The sequence below is a fragment of the Dryobates pubescens genome, chromosome 1 (assembly GCF_014839835.1).
Source record: "Dryobates pubescens isolate bDryPub1 chromosome 1, bDryPub1.pri, whole genome shotgun sequence".
NCBI classification, from domain to species: domain Eukaryota; kingdom Metazoa; phylum Chordata; class Aves; order Piciformes; family Picidae; genus Dryobates; species Dryobates pubescens.
Window position 1 is genome coordinate 27,443,295 of NC_071612.1, and position 24,790 is coordinate 27,468,084.

Genomic DNA, 24,790 nt, shown 5'->3' on the forward strand with positions numbered 1-24,790 from the left:
CACCCTTCTAGGCATTTGTGGCTTTATCTTCAAGCCTCAGATGAATTCAGGTATCCAGTCAAGCACCACAGCATAGCTTCAGCTGAAACAAGCAATGCCTGGGCACACACTGGAATACAAACTCTTTCCTCTCCTTAGGAGCAGCAGAAGGTCCTCACCTGCATGAGCGGTGATGGAACCGCACCAGCTGACAGGAACTTCAAGCCCTGGGGCAAAGTGAACAATCCTCAGCTCCAAAGGCTGCCCAGATGGAAGCTACCACACCATTCCATGTTGTCATCACCACTTGTCATCTCTTCCTTCCAGCAGGACTCGTGGCAGCAGCAGTGCCAGTGTTGGGTACCACACAAGTGTCAGTCTTTGGTCTCATCCCTTCGCCAAGGGATGGACTGCGATACAAACCACCCAGCCAGCGGCGCTCAGGCAGCCTGTCTGATGCTTTCATTGCCCTGCTTTTTAACCAAGACAGAGTCAGGAGCAATGTACAGAGGAGAAATCTGTTGATGTGTTAAATACATGCAGCCAGTAAGGCCCTTCCACACATTCCATTGGTGCCATGAGGAGAGCCCTGAAGAAGTCACACAGCTGCATCACCACCTTGGTGGCTCCCGGACCAGCACTCGAGCACAGGCAGCAGCTGTATTGAGACATGTCCCTGAACACTACACAACCCCCAGAGGCACATTTTAGCCACTGCTTTCCCTTTTTTTGTTTTTAATTACCCAAATATTAAAGCTCAAAACTGTCCAAAGGCCTTCAGTCTTTTGCTGCAGGAGTCGCAGCAGAGTGATTGTTACTGGGACCCTCTTGCCTGAACCAGAGGAGTGATGCCTCTCTTCTAAAGCACACTAACAAAACAGGCAGGCAGAGAGACATTAGCTGAGGTTTCATCACAACCTGAATGTCAGCTGTGATAAATTGCCCACAGAGACTGAAAACATTTGGAGGCAGGGCCAGGCCTGGGTGTGGATGGTGACAACAAGAGCAGGGCTGTTTCCTGCGGCTTTGCGGGCGACCACCTCGGCGCTAGCAAAGCAGCACTGCAGAGCACAGCTATGGCTCTGTGTTTGAATGTGGTATCTGTGCTGAGAGCTGCTCATTTCCTCCCACCTGAAGGCAAGGGGGTATCCTGCCTTCTTGATCGTTCTGGGGACTACTATGAGCAGCACAGCTCTGCTAGTGAGGGCTTTGCTATTGCCCCTTCCAAACAGCCAAGCACTCTGTTGCTGCTTCCCCTCAGGGAGGATGACACTGCTCACACAGGATTGGTGTTTCAGCTTTTCAGTTCTCTAAGGGCATTGAAATCATGTGGGCTAATAATATTCTCTAAAATAAAACCTGAGATTTTTACCCTTCTGAGAGTTTTCAATGGATTTAAAGTAAAACATCAATGTTCTGCAATTCAGGAGAATGTTAAGACATGAGGAGAAATCTTTCCGCTGTCTGGCAGGCTGCTAAAGCTCTCAAACGCTCTGCTTCAGACTGAGGGCACTCCAAGCAAGGAAATTCCAGCAGTGCAGAGCTCTGTGGGCTGGCTGGTTTGGTTTTGTGGAGTCCAATGTGCCATCTGTACTTCTGCCCTGAGTTTTCTTCATGCAAAGTGGGAAATCATTTCAGCCTTGCTGCTAAAAGGAATCTAGCAACAAGGGACTCTTTTTTTTCCTTACCTGCTCATTCCTACCCAAGCTGCTGTAAAACATACAGGGAATCAGAACTGTCAGGGTTGGAAGGGACCTCAAGGATCATCCAGTTCCAAGCCCCCTGCCATGGGCAGGGACACCTCACACTACAGCAGGTTGCTCAGAATGAGGCTTTCCAGCTGGTGGGCAGACACCTTTGTGGTAAGCATTGCAGGTAAGCCATTACATAAGGTGAAGTGCAAACAAATAAGAACATCTCAGTGGAAAAGTCATGGGAAAGGCTTTGCAAGCCATCCTGTGGGATTATTAGAGGAGAAAACCAAACCAAACCAAACCCTTAGTGTAATTGTGTGCAATTTGTAAGAAGCTGCAATGGAATTCACTACAGAGATGAGTGACTGATGTCTGCCCTGTGTCCTTCAGGCAGGCAGTGCCTGTAGGTGTGCACAGGTAAGGAGGACACAGGGATGTGTCCTCATCCACACCTCTACCTTCATTTTCCTCCTGACATGCTCTTTTTCTGCATGACTTCCACACTCCCACCACATTCCTTGTGTCTGGAAGAGTAATGCATCCATTTCCCTGCAGCTCTCAGGGTCTGTGTTATGGCTGCACATTCTCAGGCTGTCTCGTGTCCATCTCTTTCTGTTCCCTTCAGTAAGGACCCTCAGGCTTTTAGTATATTTTCTTGCAATATTTTCTGATCTATTTTCTTCCCAAGTGAAAGAATAAAATGCTCAAAGAAACAACAGCTCAGCTGTTAACAGCCTTCTTTTGAAGAGATAAAATACTCCACTTAAAATCTTCCCTCAGCTGGTAGAAACAGCAAATGAGGGAGGAACTGTCGCTGTGGGGTGAAATTCACACCTCTAAAGAGGACTAATGAATGGCAGGCACCAGGCAAGCCATGCACATGCCTCCTGCTGGTCTTCTGCACAGGAGTGGATTTCACCTGAAGTGAAACAGAATCAGCCTCAGGAGGTGGCAATAAGATGCAAAGGGAATTGCAGTATTCCTTTGCTCATTTTATTTTGTTGTTTTTTCTCTAAGAAAAGAAAAACCTCGGTGTGGCTCTACCCACCTCGCACTGTCTCCCCTGACTTCAGAGCTCCCTTGCACAAGGCACTACTGCGTGTCTGACCTTACCCTCAGAAGCCTCTACAGCCCCGTGCTAGCTGATGTAATTCCACGGACAGAATGCAAGCCACACTTACCTCACGGGATCAAGCTACCTGCCACAAGAGGAAGCATGTTAAACCTGTTTTACATGCCTGGGTTCTGCAAGTTTCAAGCTGCTCTCCTTAATCAGCGTTGTGATAAATTTACTAGCAGCATCCCAAAGCACTTTCCCCCCCCTAAGGTTTCAATGACCAGCTCAGCCAAACAAGTCTGAAGGTTGATACAAGGAGGAAATGCCCCATCAAAGCCATGAGAAAGCAACCCAGAAGGAGATCTGAGTGCTAAGGCGGCTAAAGTCAGCATGGTGTGGGTGTACTTCTGACTCCTGAATGCCATGGCACCTGTGGCTGCTGCTCCTGCTTCGCTGAGCTCGGCAGCCTGTGGTGGGCAGAGCAATAGCGGTGACTGCCAGGGCAGCGGTCAGCACTGCACAGGAGATGGGTGCTTGCACCCTGGGCAAGGGCAGCTGGGAAACGGACCAGATGAGCCTGTGGAGAGGCCAATTACAACCACCTTGTGAGGAGCAACACACTGATCAACAGACACATCCTCAGCACTGCCCTCTTCTCCAGGAGCCGTGCGCTCTGCTTCACACGCAGCAGCCACGGAAACGCTGGGTAAGGCCACTCGGGTCTGGGGAACCAGAGCAGGTGTCTGGTTAACTCTGCAGGGGACTATTGCTGAGCACTTCCAAAATCTACCTGGTGTACAAAACCCTAGGCTGGGCAGGCAAAGAGTGACAACACACTTTGAAAGGAAGTAAACTGAGGGAGGGGCTCTGTGTGGGTGTGGGTGTAGGTGGGTGGGGGTGTGTGTGTGTGTTAAAAAGGGTTTGCTGCAGGGAACCCTTTAGTCAAGCCGCCGTCACGCAGCGCTGCCGAGCTGCGACGTTCAGGGAGAAAAGTTCACATCCACAAAAGATGAATAGGAAATTGTGCTTTCAGACACAAAACTTATTGATCACAGAGGGTGGAACCAGTTCATCTCACCATCAGGTTCTGGGCACATCTGTGCACTGCGTGTCTGTGTTTGAGTGCAGTCCATATCCAGGTCCCGCACCAACCTAGGACTGTGTGCTTCACTTCACGAGGCAAAGGCACCTGTGTTTTCTCCCTTGGGGCAAGGGGACGCCACGTTCCAGGTCTCCTGGTGGTGAACACACTGATTTCTGAGCATCACTCCCATCTGCAGGCCGAGGGCAAGGCAACCCGGGGCAGAGGCGGCGCCGTGCTCCTGCCCTGGGCTGGAGGCAGCTGCTCTGGGAGCGGCGGAGGCGCCGCCAGGGAGGCTGCTCGGAGCTGTGAAGCAGAGGGGCAGTACCAAAAGGCTACTCTGGTGTGAGGAGAACCCGCAGTCACTCTAGCTCCACAAGCAGATGTTGCTGCTGGACTGACATGTGGAGCCCGCTCCTGCTGGGGACAGGTAGAGTTTCCCATTGGGGCAGGCGCAGAGCTCATAGATAGTCTGGCGAGAAGCTGAGGAGCTGGGTGAGGAGGAGGAGGCAAAGGAACCCACTGGCAGATTCCCCAGGCGGATCGTGTCTGCATCTAAAAATATCTGCAACAGGGTGGAAAGAACACAGGAGTGAGCAAGTTTCTTCCAGCATGCTGAGCTGTTTCACAGAAGGCTTTGAGGAGGTCATGAGGTAGTTAAACCTGTGTCAGAAACGAGAACCCTTCCCTTAGCAGCACTGGAGAGGCTATGAGGAAGATGAGAAATACATCTTAGGAAGTAATTTCTAACAACAAAAGAGCTGTCACCAGTTATTGGGCTTCAGCTCTGGGCAATTTTACAGCCATTAGTTCTCCTTACAATAACTCATAGCTTCACAGACTCATAGAACGCTTCAGGTTGGAAGGGACCTTAACCATCACCCAGTTCCAACCCCACCTCCAGGGGCAGGGACACCTCCCATCAGATCAGGGTGCTGGAGGCCTCATCCAGTCCTGCCCTGAGCACCTCCAGGAAGGGGGCATCCACGACATCCAGCCACCACAGGAGCTAGGACAGGAGTGTACAGAGATATTTCCCCCAGTGGTGGTTCAGATCCAAGCAGAGTTACACAAAGCCATTTAGACAAGCCTGAGTGGGTGGAATTTTCACCTGCACCTGCTACCATTAGCATTCCTTCATTCATGGCAGCAGCATATCCTTGCTGGGGAAGAATCTGCATTTTAATAGGTGTGAAGTGATACTGAAGCACATTCCCCAGTGTGTACCTGTAGGCAGCTAGAAATATGTGCTGAACTGTGCTAAATTGCAGGGGCTTAACAAAAGCTACATCCAGAGAATAATTAAGTGAGAGCACAGAGTCACAAGCACAAAATAAAGAGCTTATTTGCCCTAAATTAAGAAAAGATTTCAGGTTAGAGTCTTATTAAAGAGGTCACCAAGCCATTCCCACTTGTTTCTGAACATTAATATGATTTAAAAACACTGCTGTTGCTAATCTCCTTCCAGTGGATGTCACATTGCTGGTATGAAGCTGCAGGCACTGACAAAGTCCATGGGTGCAGCTCCAGGTCTGCAGTGTTTGCGTTCATGCCTGCAATGCTTCGCCATGGCTATGGTGCATGTTGGATAACCACTCTCATGAAACCCAGCAACTAAAGCAAGCTCAGGCACTAAACCTCACTGCAGACTAGGAGCTTCCAGGAGACAGATCACAAAACAACATGGCCTAAAGCCCAGCAGATAACAGCACGGAGCTTGGGAAAAGGTGAGGTCCTAAAAGCATAGGATCACAGAATCAGAGAATGGCTCAGGCTGGAAGGGAGCTCAGAGCTCATCTCCTCCAACCTCCACACCATGCCCAGGGACACCTCTCAGCTACACTCAGCTGCTCAGGGCCTCATCCAGCCTGGCCTTCAGCACCCCCAGGCAGGAGGCAGCCACAGCCTCCCTGGGCAGCCTGGGCCAGAGTCTCAGCAGCCTCCTGCTGAGCAACTTCTTCCTCAGCTCCACTCTAACCCTGCTCTGCCTCAGCTTCAAACCATTGCCCCTTGGCCTGTCTGCAGACACCCTGAGGAGAAGTCCCTCTGCAGCCTTCCTGCAGGATCCCTTCAGGTCCTGGCAGGCAGCTCTGAGGTCCCCCCAGAGCCTTCTCTTCTGCAGGCTGCACAGCCCCAGCTCCCTCAGCCTGTGCTCACAGCAGAGCTGCTCCAGCCCTTGGAGCGTCTTTGTGGCCTCCTCAGCACAAGCCCCAACCACTGCCAGTCTTCCAGCACCCAGAGTTAAGATGCTGTCATCAGGAGGAATTTACACTAAAAGGGAGAGCCTCAGAGGCACAGAGAGCAACTGAGTGGTGTGAGCCCTGCTTCAATTCACATCCTGACTGACAGAGGAATTGATTCCAAGACTGAAGTGCATTTTCATGGCACAGCAGTGGTGTAGTTACACAAACACTGATGCATTGCTGCTTTAAAATCTCACTATCACAGACTGAAATAATTAGGATTCAACACCCACCCAGAAATCATTTAGATGGAAGAAACGTGGATGGTGTTGGGGAAAAAAAATTAATCATGTTCTGCTGGAATTAGGACTGAAAAATAATGATTCCAAATGTAAAACTATTCAGAGCACCTAGGAGTCAATGTGCAAGTGATTACAGCAAGCATAAGCAGGAAACTGATAGCAAATGAGGGCAGGGGGAAGTGAACTAGGAGCTGGAAGTGGTGAAATGTAGGATGGAAATGAAGGAGAGAATCACCAGTCAGAGGAGTGACAGGCAATAAAACCTGCTCTTCCACTTCTCATGTGAGAAGAAGAGAAATGTTAACAAGTCCACTGTTAGCATAGCCATGGTGGAGCTAACAGCACTGCATAAACATGCAGCAGCATTCAGCCCTGTGCAAGCAGCGTGCCAGGGAAAGCACACCTCCCTCCTGAGCAGTGCTCAGCACCACGCTGCAGAGCAGGGCTTTGATAAACACTTTCCATTCCAGCAGTACCTCCACAGGATATTAAGCAGCAGCCAGCAGTGCCAGGCACTTCTAATCAGCAGCTCTTGGTAACTTGTAACAAGCAGATCTCAAAAATCAAATAAAAGGAAGTGAGTGGCCTTCTGGGCTCCTCACTCTGCTTCCACTGAGCCCTGACACTCCTGGGATATCAAAGGAGATAAGAAAAAGACTAATTCTATGCTTTTGATTAAAAAAAGCAGAAGCAGGAGATATTAGGCTATTATATATGGTGATAATAAAAAGCATTTCAGTGCAAAAGATGAGTAAGAAACCCAAAGCCTACTTGCTCTCTGGGCAGAGCTTGTGCCTGGTGCTTTTAACAGTTTAGCTCAGTGTTGATGGGGAAGGACCATGAGAAATCTCTCAATAAGAATCAGATTGGTTCTAAGAGACATCAAACCATAGAATCATTTTGGCTGGAAAAGCCCTAGAGGTCTTTGAGTCTAGCTGTTGCCCTACCACCACCCTGGCCATCAAACCCTGTCCCCAAGTGCCATGCCTAGACATCTGTTTAACACTTCCTCCCTGGGCAGCCTGCTCCAATCCCTGACCACTCTTGCAGCAAACAATTTTTTCCTGATATTCAATCTAAACCTCCCCCGGCACAACTGCCATTTCCTCTTGTCCTGTCAGTTGTGACTTGTGAGAAGAGATCAACACCCACCTCACTCCAACCTCCTCTCAGGGAGCGGCAGAGAGCAATGAGGTCTCCCTCAGCCTCCTCTGCTGCAGACTGAACACCCCCAGCTCCCTCAGCTGCTCCTCACCAGCCCTGTACTCCAGACCTTCCCCAGCTTGGTTGCCCTTTTCTGGACACACTCCACCCCCTCAATGTCCTTCTGAGAGCCCCACAACTGAACAGAGTGTTTGAGGTGCAGCCTCCCTAGTGCTGAGTCCAGGGGGACAATCCCTACCCTGCTCCTGCTGGCCACACCATTGCTGATCCAGGCCAGGACGCTGGTGGCCTTCTTGGCCACCTGGGCACTGCTGGCTCATGCTCAGCCAGCTGTCAAGCAGCACCCCCAGGTCCTTCCCTGCCAGCAGCTTCCCAGGCTGTGGATAGCAGGGCATGGTGTTAGACAAAGGACTGCAGTGGCTTCTGGTGCAGCTGTGTTGCTGTTAGCTAGCTGGGAAGGCTGTGCAATTGAACCTGCTCATCACCGGGGAAGCCCCAGACGAAGAGGATTAATAAAGATGGCTTCAAGCTAGCACTAAAAGCTAATTTGTACATCTGCTGACCAGGTCACAAATAAAAGATAATTTGCAGAGGCAACACTGCTATCCATCAGTTATGCAGAGGCTCAAAGACATCATCACAGCAGCCCAACATGTGAGGGCTTTCAAAGGAACAGTCCACGTCTGGGGATACAAACTCTCCCCTCTGAGCAGCTGCTAAAACCTGAAATGCATGGCCAAAACATCCTGCAGGATCAGGAGAAATCCCACTCATTACTCCACCTTGCCTGGTGTGATGAGGTGTTTAGAAAGAAGTAAAGAAGTGGTAGAGGAACAAAGGGTATTTGTCAGGTTTCTAGGGAAGACTGTTGCTAGATGACAGCAGCCACTGAAGTGCCCTGTGCATGGCCTTCCTCTATGCTTTTGTGCTGTGGAAGGCATGAGGAAAGCCATTTAATACTTCATAATGCATCAAGGCCAGTCATGCTCTACAAATTCACTTCCTCATTAGTAACTGTTTGAAGCTGCAAATGCAAGGTTTTGTTTCAAAATAAAATGCTATTTTACTTGTTTTAACTAACTGTCACAGCAGCTGAATGGGATTCTTCAGCTCAGTAATTAAAGGAGGGCAGAAAACCTTCCATTCATCCCCACTCATTTCCCTCCACCCAGATGACATTGACATGTCAGCTGCTTAAAGACTGTGAAAATGAACTGCAGCACACATTTGTCAGCCTGGTTTGGTGAATAAAAAGTGGATGCTTGAGCTCTGAGTTTACCACTGCTTATTTTTCACTGAACTCACTTCACCCATATCAAACAATTAATGACAACATGCAGATCATAGAATCCTGGAATGGCTCAGGCTGGGAGGGAGCTCAGAGCTCAGCTCCTCCAACCTCCACACCATGCCCAGGGACACCTCTCAGCTACACTCAGCTGCTCAAGGCCTCATCCAGCCTGGCCTTCAGCACCCCCAGGCAGGAGGCAGCCACAGCCTCCCTGGGCAGCCTGGGCCAGAGGCTCAGCAGCCTCCTGCTGAACAACTTCTTCCTCAGCTCCACTCTAACCCTGCTCTGCCTCAGCTTCAAACCATTGCCCCTTGGCCTGTCTGCAGACAGCCTGAGGAGAAGTCCCTCTGCAGCCTTCCTGCAGGATCCCTTCAGGAACTGGAAGATGAGAGATTATGGGAAGAGCTGGCTGCCAGAGAAACTCAGATAGGCTGTGTAGTAGATACATAATTGAGGCTCTGAATTAAGGAGCTCTTGTGCTTTAATTATGCAGCACAGCCACAGCAACAGCAGAATGTTCTGCAAGCAGGCCTTTGGTGGGTGTTAGGCACAACTGCTCTGCTGCACTGCCATGCCAAGAGGCTGCACCGCAGGGGAGCAGCTGTCCCAGTGCTGCTCCTGCCTGGTGCTAGGTGTTTGGGCAGTTGTTTATAAAGCATGTAGGAGCAGTTTATAAAGCATCTAGGAACACTGGGTAAGAAGCAATGCAATACAGCCCCCAAAGGCAAATACTTTCTGAAGATTTCCTTCCCAATTGGATATTTACATGAAATAATTTGTTTTCCACAACTGCTGCAACCTGGCAAATCTCCTGGGAACACCTTAGAAATCTGCCCATTCCTCCATAGTGCTGGCAGGAACCTGAGCACAGGGTGGCTGGTTTTGGTCTTACACCACTCTAAGGGCTGGCAGAGGAGGGACTCTCACATCTGCAATGCAAGGATTGCCTACTGGTCCACTGACAGGTTCACACAGGAAGAATCTCTACCAAAACCTTTGTATGGATCATCTCTTGATGTCAGGCTGATCACTGAGCCCAGACACTGCTGGAACAGTCCAGTGAACACACCACTGCAGATCTCTGTCCCTCCTGCAGAGAGGGTGCCAGTTCAAGGGGTGAACCACATCTGCACCAAATTGATTAACCCTCTTCATCATGCTCTAAGGAAGTATTCATCCAAATCAGTCCAAACGTTGGTTCAGCTTGTCAGACTGACCCAAACTAATGCTCCAGCACTGCCACTTAGCTGTCTCTGTCTCATGGCTCTAATGAAGGACTGGGTAGCTCTTTCCTGGCCTCTTAGATTGAAAATCATTCTTACCTATGCACATTCACATTTATTTCAGTATGAATGAAATCAGTGGCTCAACTGCTTGCAAAAAGCAAGCAAGCATTAATAATTGAGCAAGCTGAACCAAAATCACTTCTGTGTAGGCAAAAGCAGAGCACCCCTGTGATGTTTATGCTGCTGCTGAACAAACCATCCCCACAGTATTTGCTTGATGCTGGGCAGAGCTGTAGAGCATTGCTCTGCTGCCTGAACTTACCTCCCCTTCTGTGGACTGCAAGTGCAGTTCTTTCCTACAGGTAGCCTTCAAGTCTCCTGCAGCTGCATTGACTTGCACTCCCCTGGGTGCTTCCATTACCAAAGACCTAGTAGGAGATTCAAGTCTGAAAGACAGAAACAATCACTGAGAAAAAAAAATGCACTGAATTGCACCAACCCCCCCAGCACCAAGGCCCAGAGTGCATGCAGGTAAAAATGTATTGTGAAGGGTAAAGGGGTAGAAAGGAGTGAGAACAGGCTTGATCCTCTCACTGCTGGTTAGGACTTGGAGGAAGAAAATAATTAAGCATGGCTTTAAATCTATTCCTATTTCAGACAGCATTTAAGCATACACTGATATCAGCTTGTCTGCTTAGTGATGCTTACCAGCATCAGCAGCTAATTTACTTGACTGTACTAACACTGGGATAGAGCTGCTTAAGAGTCCAAATGTCTCCATGAGTGCTTCTGTAGTGACAGCTTAATAACTAAAGCCTGCTCAGGGACCAATGACAAATGCTCAACTAAATAAAAAACTAAACCCAGCACCACTTATAAAGGTTGAAGTAGTGATGTAAAACTGATTGGAAGGACTTTGCTTCCGTGGGCTTATTGATATTGTGGGCAGCTGTAGCAGTATTTAGTATAAACAAGAATCACAGAGTGGCTCAGGCTGGAAGGGAGCTCAGAGCTCATCTCCTCCAACCTCCACACCATGCCCAGGGACACCTCTCAGCTACACTCAGCTGCTCAAGGCCTCATCCAGCCTGGCCTTCAGCACCCCCAGGCAGGAGGCAGCCACAGCCTCCCTGGGCAGCCTGGGCCAGAGGCTCAGCAGCCTCCTGCTGAACAACTTCTTCCTCAGCTCCACTCTAACCCTGCTCTGCCTCAGCTTCAAACCATTGCCCCTTGGCCTGTCTGCAGACACCCTGAGGAGAAGTCCCTCTGCAGCCTTCCTGCAGGATCCCTTCAGGTGCTGGCAGGAAGCTAAGAGGCTCTCTTCTCTCTCTGTTACTGCACATTTTTTGCACTCCTTTCTGCTCTGCACAATGCTCATTATGCTCTTTAGCTCTGCTAGAGCAGGGTTAAAGCACATTGCACTGGGTCTTGGTGTCTTTCCTCAAAGCAAGTTCTTCTGTTGCCAGCCTTTCAATTTCTCCTACCCTAGGCTCAGGATCCTGCACACCCTGAATGCAGAACTGTGCTCTCTGAGCTGTTTTGTCTCACAGCAGTATAAAGGTTTCTCTAAAGGAAAGCACTGCTGCAAGGACTTCCTCAGACACTTAACAGGAAAGATGGTCAGATGAAAACTCTATTGAGCCAGGAAACAGAACTATGGATTCCAGTTGTGTTCAGCTGTAGCATTCTTAGAGTCCTGTTGAGGGGGAGATAAGGCTTGCCAGCTATTTATATCCCAATAACTCAATGGCAGAACACAGCTCCACTCCACCTGAGCAAAGGCTAAGATGAAATCTATTACCGATAGAAATGTCTAAATGGATAGCTCCAAGGAAACACTGCATGTGCTTCTCCAGCAGACTGTACATGGAGTGTAAGGTCATATCCACCCAAAAATACAGTGAGGGAGGAGATGGATAAAGGAACAAACAGTTTGACAGAATCAGTTAAAAAACCCCAAACCACAGGATCTGTCAAGCAATGGAACAAGAGGATTTCAGTGCATTCAGCTACTGCAGGGCACAGAAGAGCGATGGAGTCTGCACCCAAAATGCCACATTTGCATACAAAGTCAGGCACTGAGATGGTGTCTGTGGAGGATCTGTTTGTTATATGTCACTGACACTCAACAGGGAAAGGAAAAACAAATAACAAATTACTAAATTGAAGTGAAAGCCTTCTTTGCCACTGCAAAATAAAACCATGAGAAGCAGGTGTCCAGAGAGGGGAGAACATGAATGGAACCATCTGTATGAAACAAAGCAGAAACTGGCTACAAGAGACAGAAGCAGTAGAAAAACCTGAATGTCTGTTGGTGCTGAGCCATTCCCTTCCTTGGGTTTGAGGCTTCAGAGAAGATTCTGCAGTTCTTTGTACTAAAGGAAAAGCATCCTCCAGCTCTGGTGTCCCCAGCAGGAGGAGGACACAGAGCTGCTGGAGGGAAGCCAGAGGAGGCCACAAAGATGTTCCAAGGGCTGGAGCAGCTCTGCTGTCAGCACAGGCTGAGGGAGCTGGGGCTGTGCAGCCTGCAGAAGAGAAGACTCTGGGGGGACCTCAGAGCTGCCTGGCAGGACCTGAAGGGATCCTGCAGGAAGGCTGCAGAGGGACTTCTCCTCAGGGTGTCTGCAGACAGGCCAAGGGGGAATGGTTTGAAGCTGAGGCAGAGCAGGGTTAGAGTGGAGCTGAGGAAGAAGTTGTTCAGCAGGAGGCTGCTGAGCCTCTGGCCCAGGCTGCCCAGGGAGGCTGTGGCTGCCTCCTGCCTGGGGGTGCTGAAGGCCAGGCTGGATGAGGCCCTGAGCAGCTGAGTGTAGCTGAGAGGTGTCCCTGGGCATGGTGTGGAGGTTGGAGGAGCTGAGCTCTGAGCTCCCTTCCAGCCTGAGCTGTTCTAGGATTCTATGAACTCATTCTTTGGATTATTGGTCTCTGGATGATCTCCATCTGAAGGGTGGCCTGAGCTGCACAGTCTCCAGCATGCTGCTGGGAATGCAGAGGTCTGCACACACACACAGATTGTTGTTATTTCCTCAGTGCTCTGAGATAAATAACCTTTGATGTGCAGCTGCTTTACAATATTGGTTCTGTTTGAAAAGCTTCAATCTCTGCCTGAAGCCTCTTGCAACACTTCCCATTGCAGCACTCATCCCTCCAAGGAGAAGTCCATTATTGCAGCCCCAGAGCAGGAATTTTCTCTGCTTTTGCTTACTTCTGTGGGTGAATTTTTATTCACATGATTCAGTTGTTCTTTCCCAGACACCAAACAGCTAGGATGGAGAATGGAACTGCAGAGAATGGCTCTTCTGCTTTTTAATTACCAGTCCTTGGTTTGTGAATTAAGGACACAGTGCAGAGGATCAAAGCTCTGTGAGTTTGTGGTGCCTTCATTAAAGAGTTACTGCTAAAAAGGGAAACATCTCCAATATTTTGAATCTGCTGCTTTGAAGACATTGCAGAATTTCTCCTGAGAAATGCAGAACCATTGATTCCTCATTTGGTGTTTTCTGTTTACAAGCTGACCTAGATCGTATTAGAGAAAAACTATGTGAAAAGATTTAATTTGGGGGTTTAAGAAGGACTTCAGATTCACCTCTTGCATCTCCCTTGCACCCACATGGGATATAATTTATCTCTGTTAATTTTGCTCTGCTGGCTAGCAGAAGCTGCTTCTAAAAATAGAAGGGCATAGAAGCTTCCCCTGTGCAGATGTGAATAATTCATTTGCTTCGCCTGTGTTCGAGCAGGGGATCCAACCCATGCTGCTGAGCACAAGGACTGCAATGAATCTCTGCCAGCCTGGAATTTGTCTTCAAAACACTGCACTGGAAAACCTGCTGCCAGCTAAAGACCACACATGGAAAGCAGGTAGCCATTGCCTCTGCACTGCCAGGCCTGCATTTGAAGGTCAAGGATCAATCATACCATACTGGAATGGCTCAGGTTGGAAAGGAGCTCAGAGCTCATCAGAGGTCAGGCAGGAGGCAGCCACAGCCTCCCTGGGCAGCCTGGGCCAGAGGCTCAGCTCCACTCCAGCCCTGGCTCTGCCTCAGCTTCAAACCATTGCCCCTTGGCCTGTCTGCAGCCACCCTGAGGAGAAGTCCCTCTGCAGCCTTCCTGCAGGATCCTTTCAGGTCCTGGCAGGCAGCTCTGAGGTCCCCCCAGAGCCTTCTCTTCTGCAGGCTGCACAGCCCCAGCTCCCTCAGCCTGTGCTGACAGCAGAGCTGCTCCAGCCCTTGGAGCATCTTTATGGTCTCCTCTGGCCTCACTCCAGCAGCTCTGTGTCCTTCTGCTGCTGGGGACACCAGAACTGGACAAGGCCAGGCTGGATGAGTCCTTGAGCAGCTGAGCCTAGCTGAGAGGTGTCCCTGGGCATGGTGTGGAGGTTGGAGATGAGCTCTGAGCTCCCTTCCAGCCTGAGCCGTTCTAGCATGCTGTGATGAAGTTCTCTCTGAGACTTGTGACAACACAGCCCCTAAGGGCACAACCTGGCTCTATTTTGTGACTTCTCAATATAGGTCTCAAGTAAGAAACAGGCAGAGGTAAGGCCTGAAACAGTAAATATTAACTTGACTTTCCCCCCAATATTCCATTTTGAACTAGAAGAAACTTAAATGAAGAGAAATCTTTCTTGACCTAAGAGCAAACAGGAGCACAGCATCCAGCAGGCAGCTGATGTTGTGCCCATGCTGTGAGTGCATCTGACCTTGGCCTGTGTGGGCATTATGCCATCCTTACAACCCCTGAAATTCTCCTTCCCCCAGAATCCATCTCCCCAGGTGTGAGCTCTGCCTGGCCTCCACGTGCTGTGGTTTCAGCTCCGAGGGGCTGCATCGCCACAGCGGCAGCAGCTGAGTGCTTTAATATTGTCTGACAGAGAAGATAAAGCAGAAATCCAATTTCCCCACACAGGGAAATAAAGCTTCTCATCTGAGAATATGAAAAATATTAGATACTGAGGAGCAAAAGTGAGGAGTAAAACGTCATTGAAGAGTTTTTTGGGTGAAGATATTAAAGGAACAGGAAATGGAGAAGCATCCAGGAAAGCTGAGCAGGGCTGGAGAGAACAAGTTTTAACAGAAGAGCTTGCCAAACTAAGCAGGAGAGGTGTAGAAGGTTAGAGAGAACCTAATGCATGGGGCCTGACGGGGTGAGGGCAGAGCCAGAACAGCTAAGGACAGGGAACATATCCAGTCAGGACACCAAGAACATAAGCCAAAGGCCTGGCTGCAGTCTCAGGCAGCAACCCCCCCATGCATTCTCAAATGCAAAGTCCAGGAAGACCTCAACCTGTGAAAATGGAACCGGTGAGTAAGCAGGGGAGGATCAGAATGTGGGTTACCACTTCACACAGAAACAGCACAACAGGCTTGACAGCCTCAACCTGCAGGCAGAGATAGAGATCTGCACATGAGCAATCCAAAGCAGGTTCTTGGAGAAAGCTATGGGTGAAGGGCTCATCAGAACCCCAATGTCCTGCAGCTATGCCCTATTGCACCCTTCCCATCACCTTCCTTGTTTTGCTGTGATCTGCAACCCCTTCCCCTGCCCTGCACATCCTTACATGAAGTTTCTCTTCTTCCCAGACACAGCTCCATTACCTGAGCTGTCCTTCAGAATCTCTTTTTGTACCACAGAGATGCTCCACTGCTCCAGAGACCCTCAAGAGCAAGGACGTGCAGAGCCTGGGGGAGGGTGAAGAGCCCAACTGCCCCCTTTGAAGAACTGGAAACATGAGACCTGGTTGCCATGAAAGCCTCTCAGTTTTGACAGCCCTTAGCTTTCTGTGATCAGCAGCCCTGAGAATCATCTAATGATCTCTGCAATACTGTTTCCCTAAAGGCCTTAGGCTGACATCAGCGTTGCAGCTGGGATAAACTGGGACTCCTCCTCTCTAGGCTGACCAAGCCCAGCTCCCCCTGCCTGTCCTCATCCCAGGCCACTCTCTGAAGGCATTTTTCCCCCATCCATTTCACTCAAAGTGCTACCTTGAACAAATCACCAGCCCCACAGTGTCTCTTTTCCAGTTTGAAAGCTTTACTGTGGATTTTGGCTCTCTGACCATGTTTTCACATGTAGCTCAGCCACAATCAGAGCTGGAGATCTTCCAGCGCTCTAAATTAGCCACATGAAACTCCATCACTTTTGCCATCTACTCTTTCCTTTGGATCTCATTCCTATCAGAGCCTTTTCCCTCCTCCAATGTCAAATGCAATCATCAATGAATACTAAAGAAAATTATTCTTTCAGTTTATATCCAGCTGCTTTTTGTTCCTGCTGTCTCTTACCTACATTGCAATGATAACCTTTATTACAGGCATTCTTCTCCAGGTATTGCAGTGCTGAGATTTGTTGAGCCACAGCGATGCTCCAAGGGCTGGAGCAGCTCTGCTGTCAGCACAGGCTGAGGGAGCTGGGGGTGTGCAGCCTGCAGAAGAGAAGGCTCTGGGGGGACCTCAGAGCTGCCTGCCAGGACCTGAAGGGATCCTGCAGGAAGGCTGCAGAGGGACTTCTCCTCAGGCTGTCTGCAGACAGGCCAAGGGGCAATGGTTTGAAGCTGAGGCAGAGCAGGGTTAGAGTGGAGCTGAGGAAGAAGTTGTTCAGCAGGAGGCTGCTGAGCCTCTGGCCCAGGCTGCCCAGGGAGGCTGTGGCTGCCTCCTGCCTGGGGGTGCTGAAGGCCAGGCTGGATGAGGCCTTGAGCAGCTGAGTGTAGCTGAGAGGTGTCCCTGGGCATGGTGTGGAGGTTGGAGGAGAGGAGCTCTGAGCTCCCTTACAGCCTGAGCTGTTCCAGGGCTCTTGGCTCATAACTCTTCAGCCAGCATGCTTTCAGCAAGCCCTAGGCTGTCCTGGCCCCCATGCCCAAGTGCCATTCTTGCCCTCCTTGCTGGGTATGGCTCTATGAAACCTGGACTAAGATTTTGATACCTACAGGGCTCATGGTGTTTGCCCTCCAGATCCTGGGATTTGAGCTCAATCTATTCTGGGCAGGAAGCCATACAGAAGACGTCAGAGTCACAGCAGCTCCACGTAGCCACTGTGCTTCAGCCACTCTGTTCTCTGGCCATGTTCTGCAGTTTTCAGAGAGCAGCACCTGTAATATTTGTTGCTGACAGTGTGTTGCATGAAAGTAAAACTCAGCTGAGATTGGGGAACGCTTCTCCTGTCCCACAGTCTTAAATCCTAGCTGGTGAGGCTTCCTCTCAGAAAATGATTCTCCAGAATCCTTTGTGGAAGCTGCTAAGTGATTTTGTGTCAATCCAAAAACCTAATTAAGTCTGGCTTTCATTAGCTGGGAGAAGCAGCATAAGAGAATCATGCTTTAGAATCAGGGAAATGAATTATAGCTTAATAAGGTAATCTTCGCACTTCTCCTGCTGCTTGTTCTCACAGGAACACAGTTAGGAGAGCTCATCTGCCAGTGGAATATGGCCCCAAATGCTGGCTTCAGGGTGACAGTGCATTAGGCCATGGGGCACGAGCAGCCATGCACAGCCATGCACAGGGGACAGCCAGCAGGTGAAGGCTGATAGCTTTGCCCTCAATAACCTCCTTACTAAGGCACTGAATTATTGTGAGGGTGTGCTCTAGGGATAACTCAAGATCCAATTTAACAGATGATTCCTCTCCTCTTTGTCAAGCCTCACATGCCACTAACCACCAGCCTTTGGGCACCATCTCCCACAAGATCCTCCTGGGGAAACTCAAGAACAGAGGCTTAGGTGATTGGAGCATGTGGGTTGCAAACTGGATCAACAGCAGAGTTCAGAGAGTTGTGATAAGCAGCAGAGAGTCCAGCTGGAGGCCTGTGCCCAGTGGTGCTCCCCAGGGTCCAGCTCTGGGTCCAGTTTGCAGTATCTTTACCAACGACCTGGATCGAGTGCACCCTCAGCAGGTTTGCTGATGGTACCCAGCTGGTGGGTGGCTGACACCTGCCAGGCTGTGCTGCCATGCAATGAGAGCTGGGCAACTCTGCCCAGTGCTCATTATGCTCTTTAGCTCTGTTAGAGCAGGGTTAAAGAACATAGTGCTGAGTCTTGGTATCTTTCCTCAAAGCCCTTCAGGTCCTGGCAGGCAGCTCTGAGGTCCCCCCAGAGCCTTCTCTTCTCCAGGCTGAACACCCCAGCTCCCTCAGCCTGTGCTCACAGCAGAGCTGCTCCAGCCCTTGGATCACCTTAGTGGCCTCCTCTGGACTCTCTCCAGCTCCAACAGCTCTGTGTCCTTCTCCTGCTAGGGACACCAGAATGACACAGAGGAAGGCCACAAAGACATTCCATGGGCTGGGACTCTTAAACACAACTGCAATGATTTGACCTTACCAAACACCTGACTCTGCCCTCTCTGGGAAGACACTGCTCAAGGATTCTTCTGCAGCAGACACGTCACTGACAGAGAGGAACCTATCCTACACGTGGTGTGCTAGAGGTTTGTGGGGAGTTTTGGACTGGTGAGGAGAAATTAGTCTACCAGTGCCTTGGATCTGCATGAGTCATTCAGCAGGCAGTAATATCACTACACAGATCATTCAGGTAATTGCTTTCCATCAAGACTTCATTGGCTTGGAGAATACTTGATTGTTGAAAACAACTCTTTGAACAGCACCTACTTGAGGTCTTGGGAAGGTTCTGCTCTGATATGGGGTGTCTCCACAGAGTGGCCAAACACTGCCCCTTCCGTGCCTAAAACACAAATAAAATACAGTGTAATTACTTTGGAACAGAAACACAGTGACATGGGTGAGCACAAGCTGACATCTCATTACAGCCTGAGTAGCAGTGCTTCTGCAGCTTTAACTTTGCATTCCTCTCTCAGAACCTGGCCCTACGCCACGTGGACCTTTGGACTTCAGCTTCTCAGCAGATGAAAGTCACACAGCGATCTGAACAGCCCTCTAGATCCACTCCTTCCAGCACTGCCTCGCCTGGGGGGGCAGGGGTCGTTTTAGAGACCAGCAAGAAACACATCACAGCTTTGCTTGACCCCCTCCTCCCAGCATCTGAAAAATGCCTGCTGCTGTTTGAGGGATGCTCAATAAATGAAGATGCTCAGCTCTCAGGAGTTTTGAAGCAACAGCCTCCTGCCTGAAGCTGCTGCCTTGCACCTCAGCATCTGACAGCTTCAAAGCTTCCTTCTGTCAGATCTTCCTCACTGACAACTTCTGTTCTAAAGGCAATGTATCTGGGATGCCTTTGGTTCCAGGGGTGGTAGGGGACTCTCGTGTGGCTCTTGCTAGCCATTCAAAATCCAGGTCAAGAAAAGGGATGGCTGCTTCAACCTGAATTGATTCTGTGCTGAGTTTGATCTTTACAACTAGGGGCAAATTGGAATTCCACATTTTCAGTTATGTGACCAAAACTTGTCTTGCTCAAACTCCTTGTCAATGGAGAAAGTGAGGAGTGTGATCAATGTGCACTGAAGCCATTTGGGGGAAAAAGGGGGGAAAAAAGACAACTAGTTAGAGGGTGCATTTTTAAAATGCAGTGTTTGGGGGTTTGAAGGCAAAAAAGGACCTGATGGCAACAAAAGCAAGTTCTCTATTACAATAATAGAGAGGACACCAACATGTGGTGACTGGTGCTGTCAAAGCAGTGCTTCACTCAGACACAAAGACTGGCTGTATAGCAGTCCCTTATAGCACTCAGTTTGCAACTGATAGATAGCTATAGCCTCATCATCTTCCCCTCAGTTAATCCATTGCTTAGGAATTAGCTGTTTGACTCTTATGATTTGGAACCACAGCCGTGTGCCTGGAAGCCCTGGCTTGCCTTCTCTGAGGCTGGTGCAGTGGCAGTGTGCAATGCACTAGAGCAGGGCTGTGGTGTGAAAGCCTTTTCATCAGAGAACTGCCAGTGAGATGAAAGCACTGAATCAAAGCAGCTGCAAACCAGGCAATGCTTTTACTTCCTATCACTAGAAATAAGATCAAGGAAGCTGGGATAATTGCAGCTGATGACTAAATGATCTGGGATTAACTGCTGTCGTTCAGCAAGAGCTTTCCTGAGCCTTGCATTCTGAATACACTCACGAACCCCCCAGCAAGGTCTCACAGCAGCTGTTTGAGAAGTGTGCAACAGATGAGAGGAACTGTTCTGATGGTCTCAGTGCTTTAAATACACATCTGCAATCAGCCAGGGCACGAGCATTTGCAGAAGGTTTGGCTGCTAATGGCAGACATTTACAGTTACACATTTAGTAAAGTGGTCAGGATTGGAAAGTGGAACATGCAGCTGATGCCACTGCACAGTGCTAAAGACAAAGAAACCTGAGGAAACAAGGGGGAAAAGCTGAGTCAATGTTAAACTAAATTAGTGCCAGAAAATCGTCAGTGTTTGTAAGCTTCTGCACTCCACTTGTTTGCTTCTTTTAAAACAAGCAAACCCTAAAAACCCAAACAAATAAAACTAACCAACACCCCTAGAATCCCCCAACCAACACCCCTAAAATCCCCAAACCATCCACCCAAAACCAATCAAAAAGCCCCAAAACCCAGCCAAGCAAAACCAACCAAGAGAAAACCAAACCCCAAGCAAGCAAAACCAACCAACCAAGAGAAAACCAAACCCCAAGCAAGCAAAACCAACCAACCAAGAGAAAACCAACCCCCAAGCAAGCAAAACCAACCAACCAAGAGAAAACCAAACCCCAGCCAAGCAAAACCAACCAAGAGAAAACCAAACCCCAAGCAAGCAAAACCAACCAACCAAGAGAAAACCAAACCCCAGCCAAGCAAAACCAACCAAGAGAAAACCAAACCCCAGCCAAGCAAAACCAACCAAGAGAAAACCAAACCCCAAGCAAGAAAAACCAACCAAGAGAAAACCAAACCCCAAGCAAGCAAGTAATCAAACCCAACAAATAAACAAAAAGCCAAGCCAGAACAAATTCCTTCCTTGTAAAATCCTCTGGTGCTGGGGAGTATCCAAGGGAGGACCTCTGGCAATAATGAAGTCTAGGATTTTATCTCCAGAAATCTCTAAGCTTCCCAAATATCTTAGCAAAGAATACTGGGAAAACCTTTTCATTCCAGCTGCTGCTTTGAAGCTCTCAGATGAAAACAACCAAATCCTCTCTATATAACTAAACATTGCTGAGTGTTGCAGAGAACCACAGGAGAGAGAAAAGAAAAGGTGGACTTTTTCACCTCCAAGTATTTGCAGAGGTGCTGTGCAGGGTCTGCTTCTCACACCTGACACTGCCTTGCCATTCTGCTGCCTTTAAGGGACAGGAATAGCACCTCAGTACAGCCAAAATAAACCTCACCCTCATCCATAGCTGCAGGCAAGAAACTCCAGGAGCTGAGTATCAGAAACCAAAGAGTGTGCTTCCAGATCCCACTCTTCTTGTCCTTCAACAAAACCAAATGCCAAGGGCCCTTGGTGGATTTGGAGGTAGCAGCTGGGAGATGAAGATGTTAGTAAGTGAGCAGGATGAAGAATTGCCCAGCCTCTGCTGATGAGAAGATGACAGCTGTAGCCTCAGAATGAATGCAAAGATGCAGAAAACATCCCTGCAGTATGGGGCAGACACTAAATCAATCAGAAGTGCCAAAGATAATATCAGGCAGAGTGCCAGCAGAAGAGAAATGACAGCTTCAAAGCAGTTATTAGCATCTGCCCACTTTCAGCAGCACCTAGATGAGATGAGATGAGATGAGATGGGTTTTCCCTTAACAGAGTAGAGAGGGAGAAAGACAGACCAACATTACACAAGGAGATTGACATTCCAGGCAGGTGGAATTCAGCATAAGGGGGGCTTGAACCTCTGCTGTGAAGAGAGACTGAGAGCCCTGGGGCTGTTTAGTCTGGAGAGGAGAAGGCTGAGAGGGGTCTGATCAATGTCTATCAAAGAGCCTTTGACTCTGCAGTCAAGTGCAAGGGAGCCAATCGCTACTGAAACAGGGCAAGCAGACACTCATTTAGTCTGGAGAGGTGTGAGAGGCTAAATCTTATCTCTCCTGAAGTGACTCAACAAGGATAAACTCACCTTTGCTGCTGGCCCAGACAATGGACCGAGGCCACTGTTACCACACCTGCAGGAATATGCATGACAAGATCATCCCCACCCAGCAGGTATCCCAGACAGGGAGGATGGTGAGACAATGGATTCCCCACCTGGCCCCTGATGTATATTGGGTCTGTGGGCAGGTAAATGGAGAAGGAGGAGGCCTCCCCCGCTTCCTCCAGATCCCTGCCCAAACACAAAGGAACACACAGGAAGATTTCCTGGGGGACAATTCTTGGACACATACCTAAGGACTAAGAACTGTATAAAAGACTTGAGCAAGTACTGGCTCAGGAGAAGAAAAACACAGATGAAGTAAAACACAGGAGAAGGACAACGCTGCTGAGAAGGAAAGCAGGAGAGAGGGGAAAGCCCCGGGGCAAAGCTGCTCTGAAGGAAAACAGAGAGAATACCAGGAGAGGAAAAATGACAGAGACATCACCACGGAGCCTGGAAGAATCAGAACAAGAGGAACCCTCCCTCTGTGTCCTAAGTTCCACCTGCTGCAGCCCATGGAGCTGAAGAGGCTGCCCAGAGGACATCTCTCCTACAGCCAAAACTGCAGCACCCCTCCTCTACAGACCCAACATCTCCTGCAGCACCTTTCCTCCACAGACTCAGACTGTCTTGGGGGGTGAGGGTTGTGGTAATATAATTCCTTTCCTCTTCTCTTTCTCCCTTGCTATTTTCTCTCTCTCCCCTTCTGATCTATCCACTTTATTTGTGTAATCAATAGTCTAGCTCTTGATATTTTGGCCTCATTTGTGCCTTTAATTTCATAACATGAGAATATTCAAATGAAGTGAGGCTCTTTCCCTCTCCGGACCGAGACAAGAGGAGAAGGCTGAGAGGGGATCTTAGCAACACCCATAAATATCTGAGGGGTGGGGGTCAGGGTGAAGGTGCCAGGCTCTGTTTGGTGGTGCCCAGTGACAGGACAAGGGACAATGGGGACAGGCTGGGACAGAGGAGGTTCCACCTCAACACCAGGAGACTTCTATATGGTGAGGGTGCCCTGGAGCAGGCTGCCCGGAGAGGTTGTGGAGTCTCCTTCTCTGAAGCCTTTCCAGCCCCACCTGGATGTGTTCTGTGTGGCCTGCCCTGGGTGATGCTGCTCTGGCAGAGGGGGTTGGACATTCTGTGATTCAGTAATTTCCTAAGTAGCACTGAACTACAGGATCTACCTTCCTCTCCAATTAACTAAAAACTAAAGAATACCTTCCTGCAGCTTTCCTGCAGTTGTGTAATTTCCAGTAATGCTGATCCACATCTTTTACTTGCCGGTCAACCCCTCCCCAGTTTTCTTGATCCTGATGTTCAGCTGCTGAACACCCCCAGATCCCTCAGCCTGTGCTCACAACAGAGCAGCTCCAGCCCTTGGAGCATCTTTGTGGCCTCCTCTGGACTCACTCCAGCAGCTCTGTGTCCTTCTGCTCTCTTTCACCAGAGCTGGAGGCAGGATTGGAGGTGAGGTCTGAGCAGAGCAGAGCCCAGGGGCAGAATCCCCTCTCCTGCCCTGCTGCCCACGCTCCCCTGGCTGCAGCCCAGCAGAGGATTTGCCACATCTTGTTTTGGCATGCAAATGAGACAGGGTCATGCCTGTTCCCCTGCTTGTAACTCCACATCCCAAATCTGTGTGGGCAGCACTCATTTTACTCTGCTGAAAAGTGAATCTATCTGAGCAGAATGAGCTTTGAGTATAGTCATAGCAATGTAATGTAATTCAGTTAATACCTGGAAATGGCCATTCCAGCTGCCTTTGTGGGATGAAAGCAGTCACTGTCTTTAGATGGAACTGCTGAGGAGCCACAGTACAACTGGCTTTTTCTCCAAAACAGGAGGGAAGTTGACAAATAAAGAAAGTGTTTAGGAGGAGTAAGCTCTAAAAAATAACAATTTCTGACACATCTTTCCCTTTTCTCTCCTCTGCTGTGTGACAATAAAAACTACTCACCAGAATCATTTGCTGCTAGAATTGATAAGAGTCTCCTTGAACAATAACAAGAGCTGGAGACGTGAACAGATTTAAAGCTTGCATTTAGACTCCATAGCAAACAAACCCTGGAAGCAGCCAAGAAATATCTTCCCTTCCTGGCCACATGTGTCACTTGGGACTTGCCTTCTTCTGCTAGTGGTGAAACGACTCTGAGTTCACAACAGTGGAGCACAACAAAAGCCTCCCTTGCCTCCATTCAAACCCTGAATTGTACTGGGGTTAGTTTTGTGTTTAATAAACCAGAACCAACCAAACAACAAAAGCCATTTTCACTCTGCTGTAGGAAGGGACCCCAGCATTTGGAACACTCAGGGTCTTGCTCTAACGAATACTTAATCAGCTTCAAACCAGAATGGTTGTTTCCTTGATGGGAAGTGAAAGAATCCATGCAGGGAGGATGACCAAAGACCAGGCACAACTGGGGGCTCACCTGGGATGAAGAGAATAGAATACACTCGGGTGGCCCAGCTGCAGAATGAAGGCTTCCACTTCAAGGCTAATCAATTACCCAACAATTTTATCTTGATCTCTAGTGGAATCAGCGTGGTGTGTCTCCAGTAGCTGAAGGGATCCTGCAGGAAGGCTGCAGAGGGACTTCTCCTCAGGCTGTCTGCAGACAGGCCCAGGGGCAATGGTTTGAAGCTGAGGCAGAGCAGGGTTAGAGTGGAGCTGAGGAAGAAGTTGTTCAGCAGGAGGCTGCTGAGCCTCTGGCACAGGCTGCCCAGGGAGGCTGTGGCTGCCTCCTGCCTGGGGGTGCTGAAGGCCAGGCTGGATGAGGCCTTGAGCAGCTGAGTGTAGCTGAGAGGTGTCCCTGGGCATGGTGTGGAGG

At 49.3% G+C, this 24,790-nt stretch overlaps 1 protein-coding gene across 2 annotated transcripts in view; it reads right to left on the reverse strand.

The window, feature by feature from the left end:
* Positions 1-4,115: 4,115 nt before the first annotated feature.
* The window catches only part of SGCZ (sarcoglycan zeta), a 206,552-nt gene continuing 185,877 nt past the window's right edge, over positions 4,116-24,790 (reverse strand). For both annotated transcript variants that reach the window (XM_054163374.1, XM_054163300.1), the window contains 3 exons: positions 18,571-18,643; positions 10,300-10,423; positions 4,116-4,376 (listed from right to left, as the gene is read on the reverse strand). In XM_054163374.1, coding sequence (XP_054019349.1) covers positions 4,179-4,376; positions 10,300-10,423; positions 18,571-18,643 — 395 coding nt within the window. In that variant the 3' untranslated portion in view covers positions 4,116-4,178. The remainder of the gene's footprint in view (positions 4,377-10,299; positions 10,424-18,570; positions 18,644-24,790) is intronic.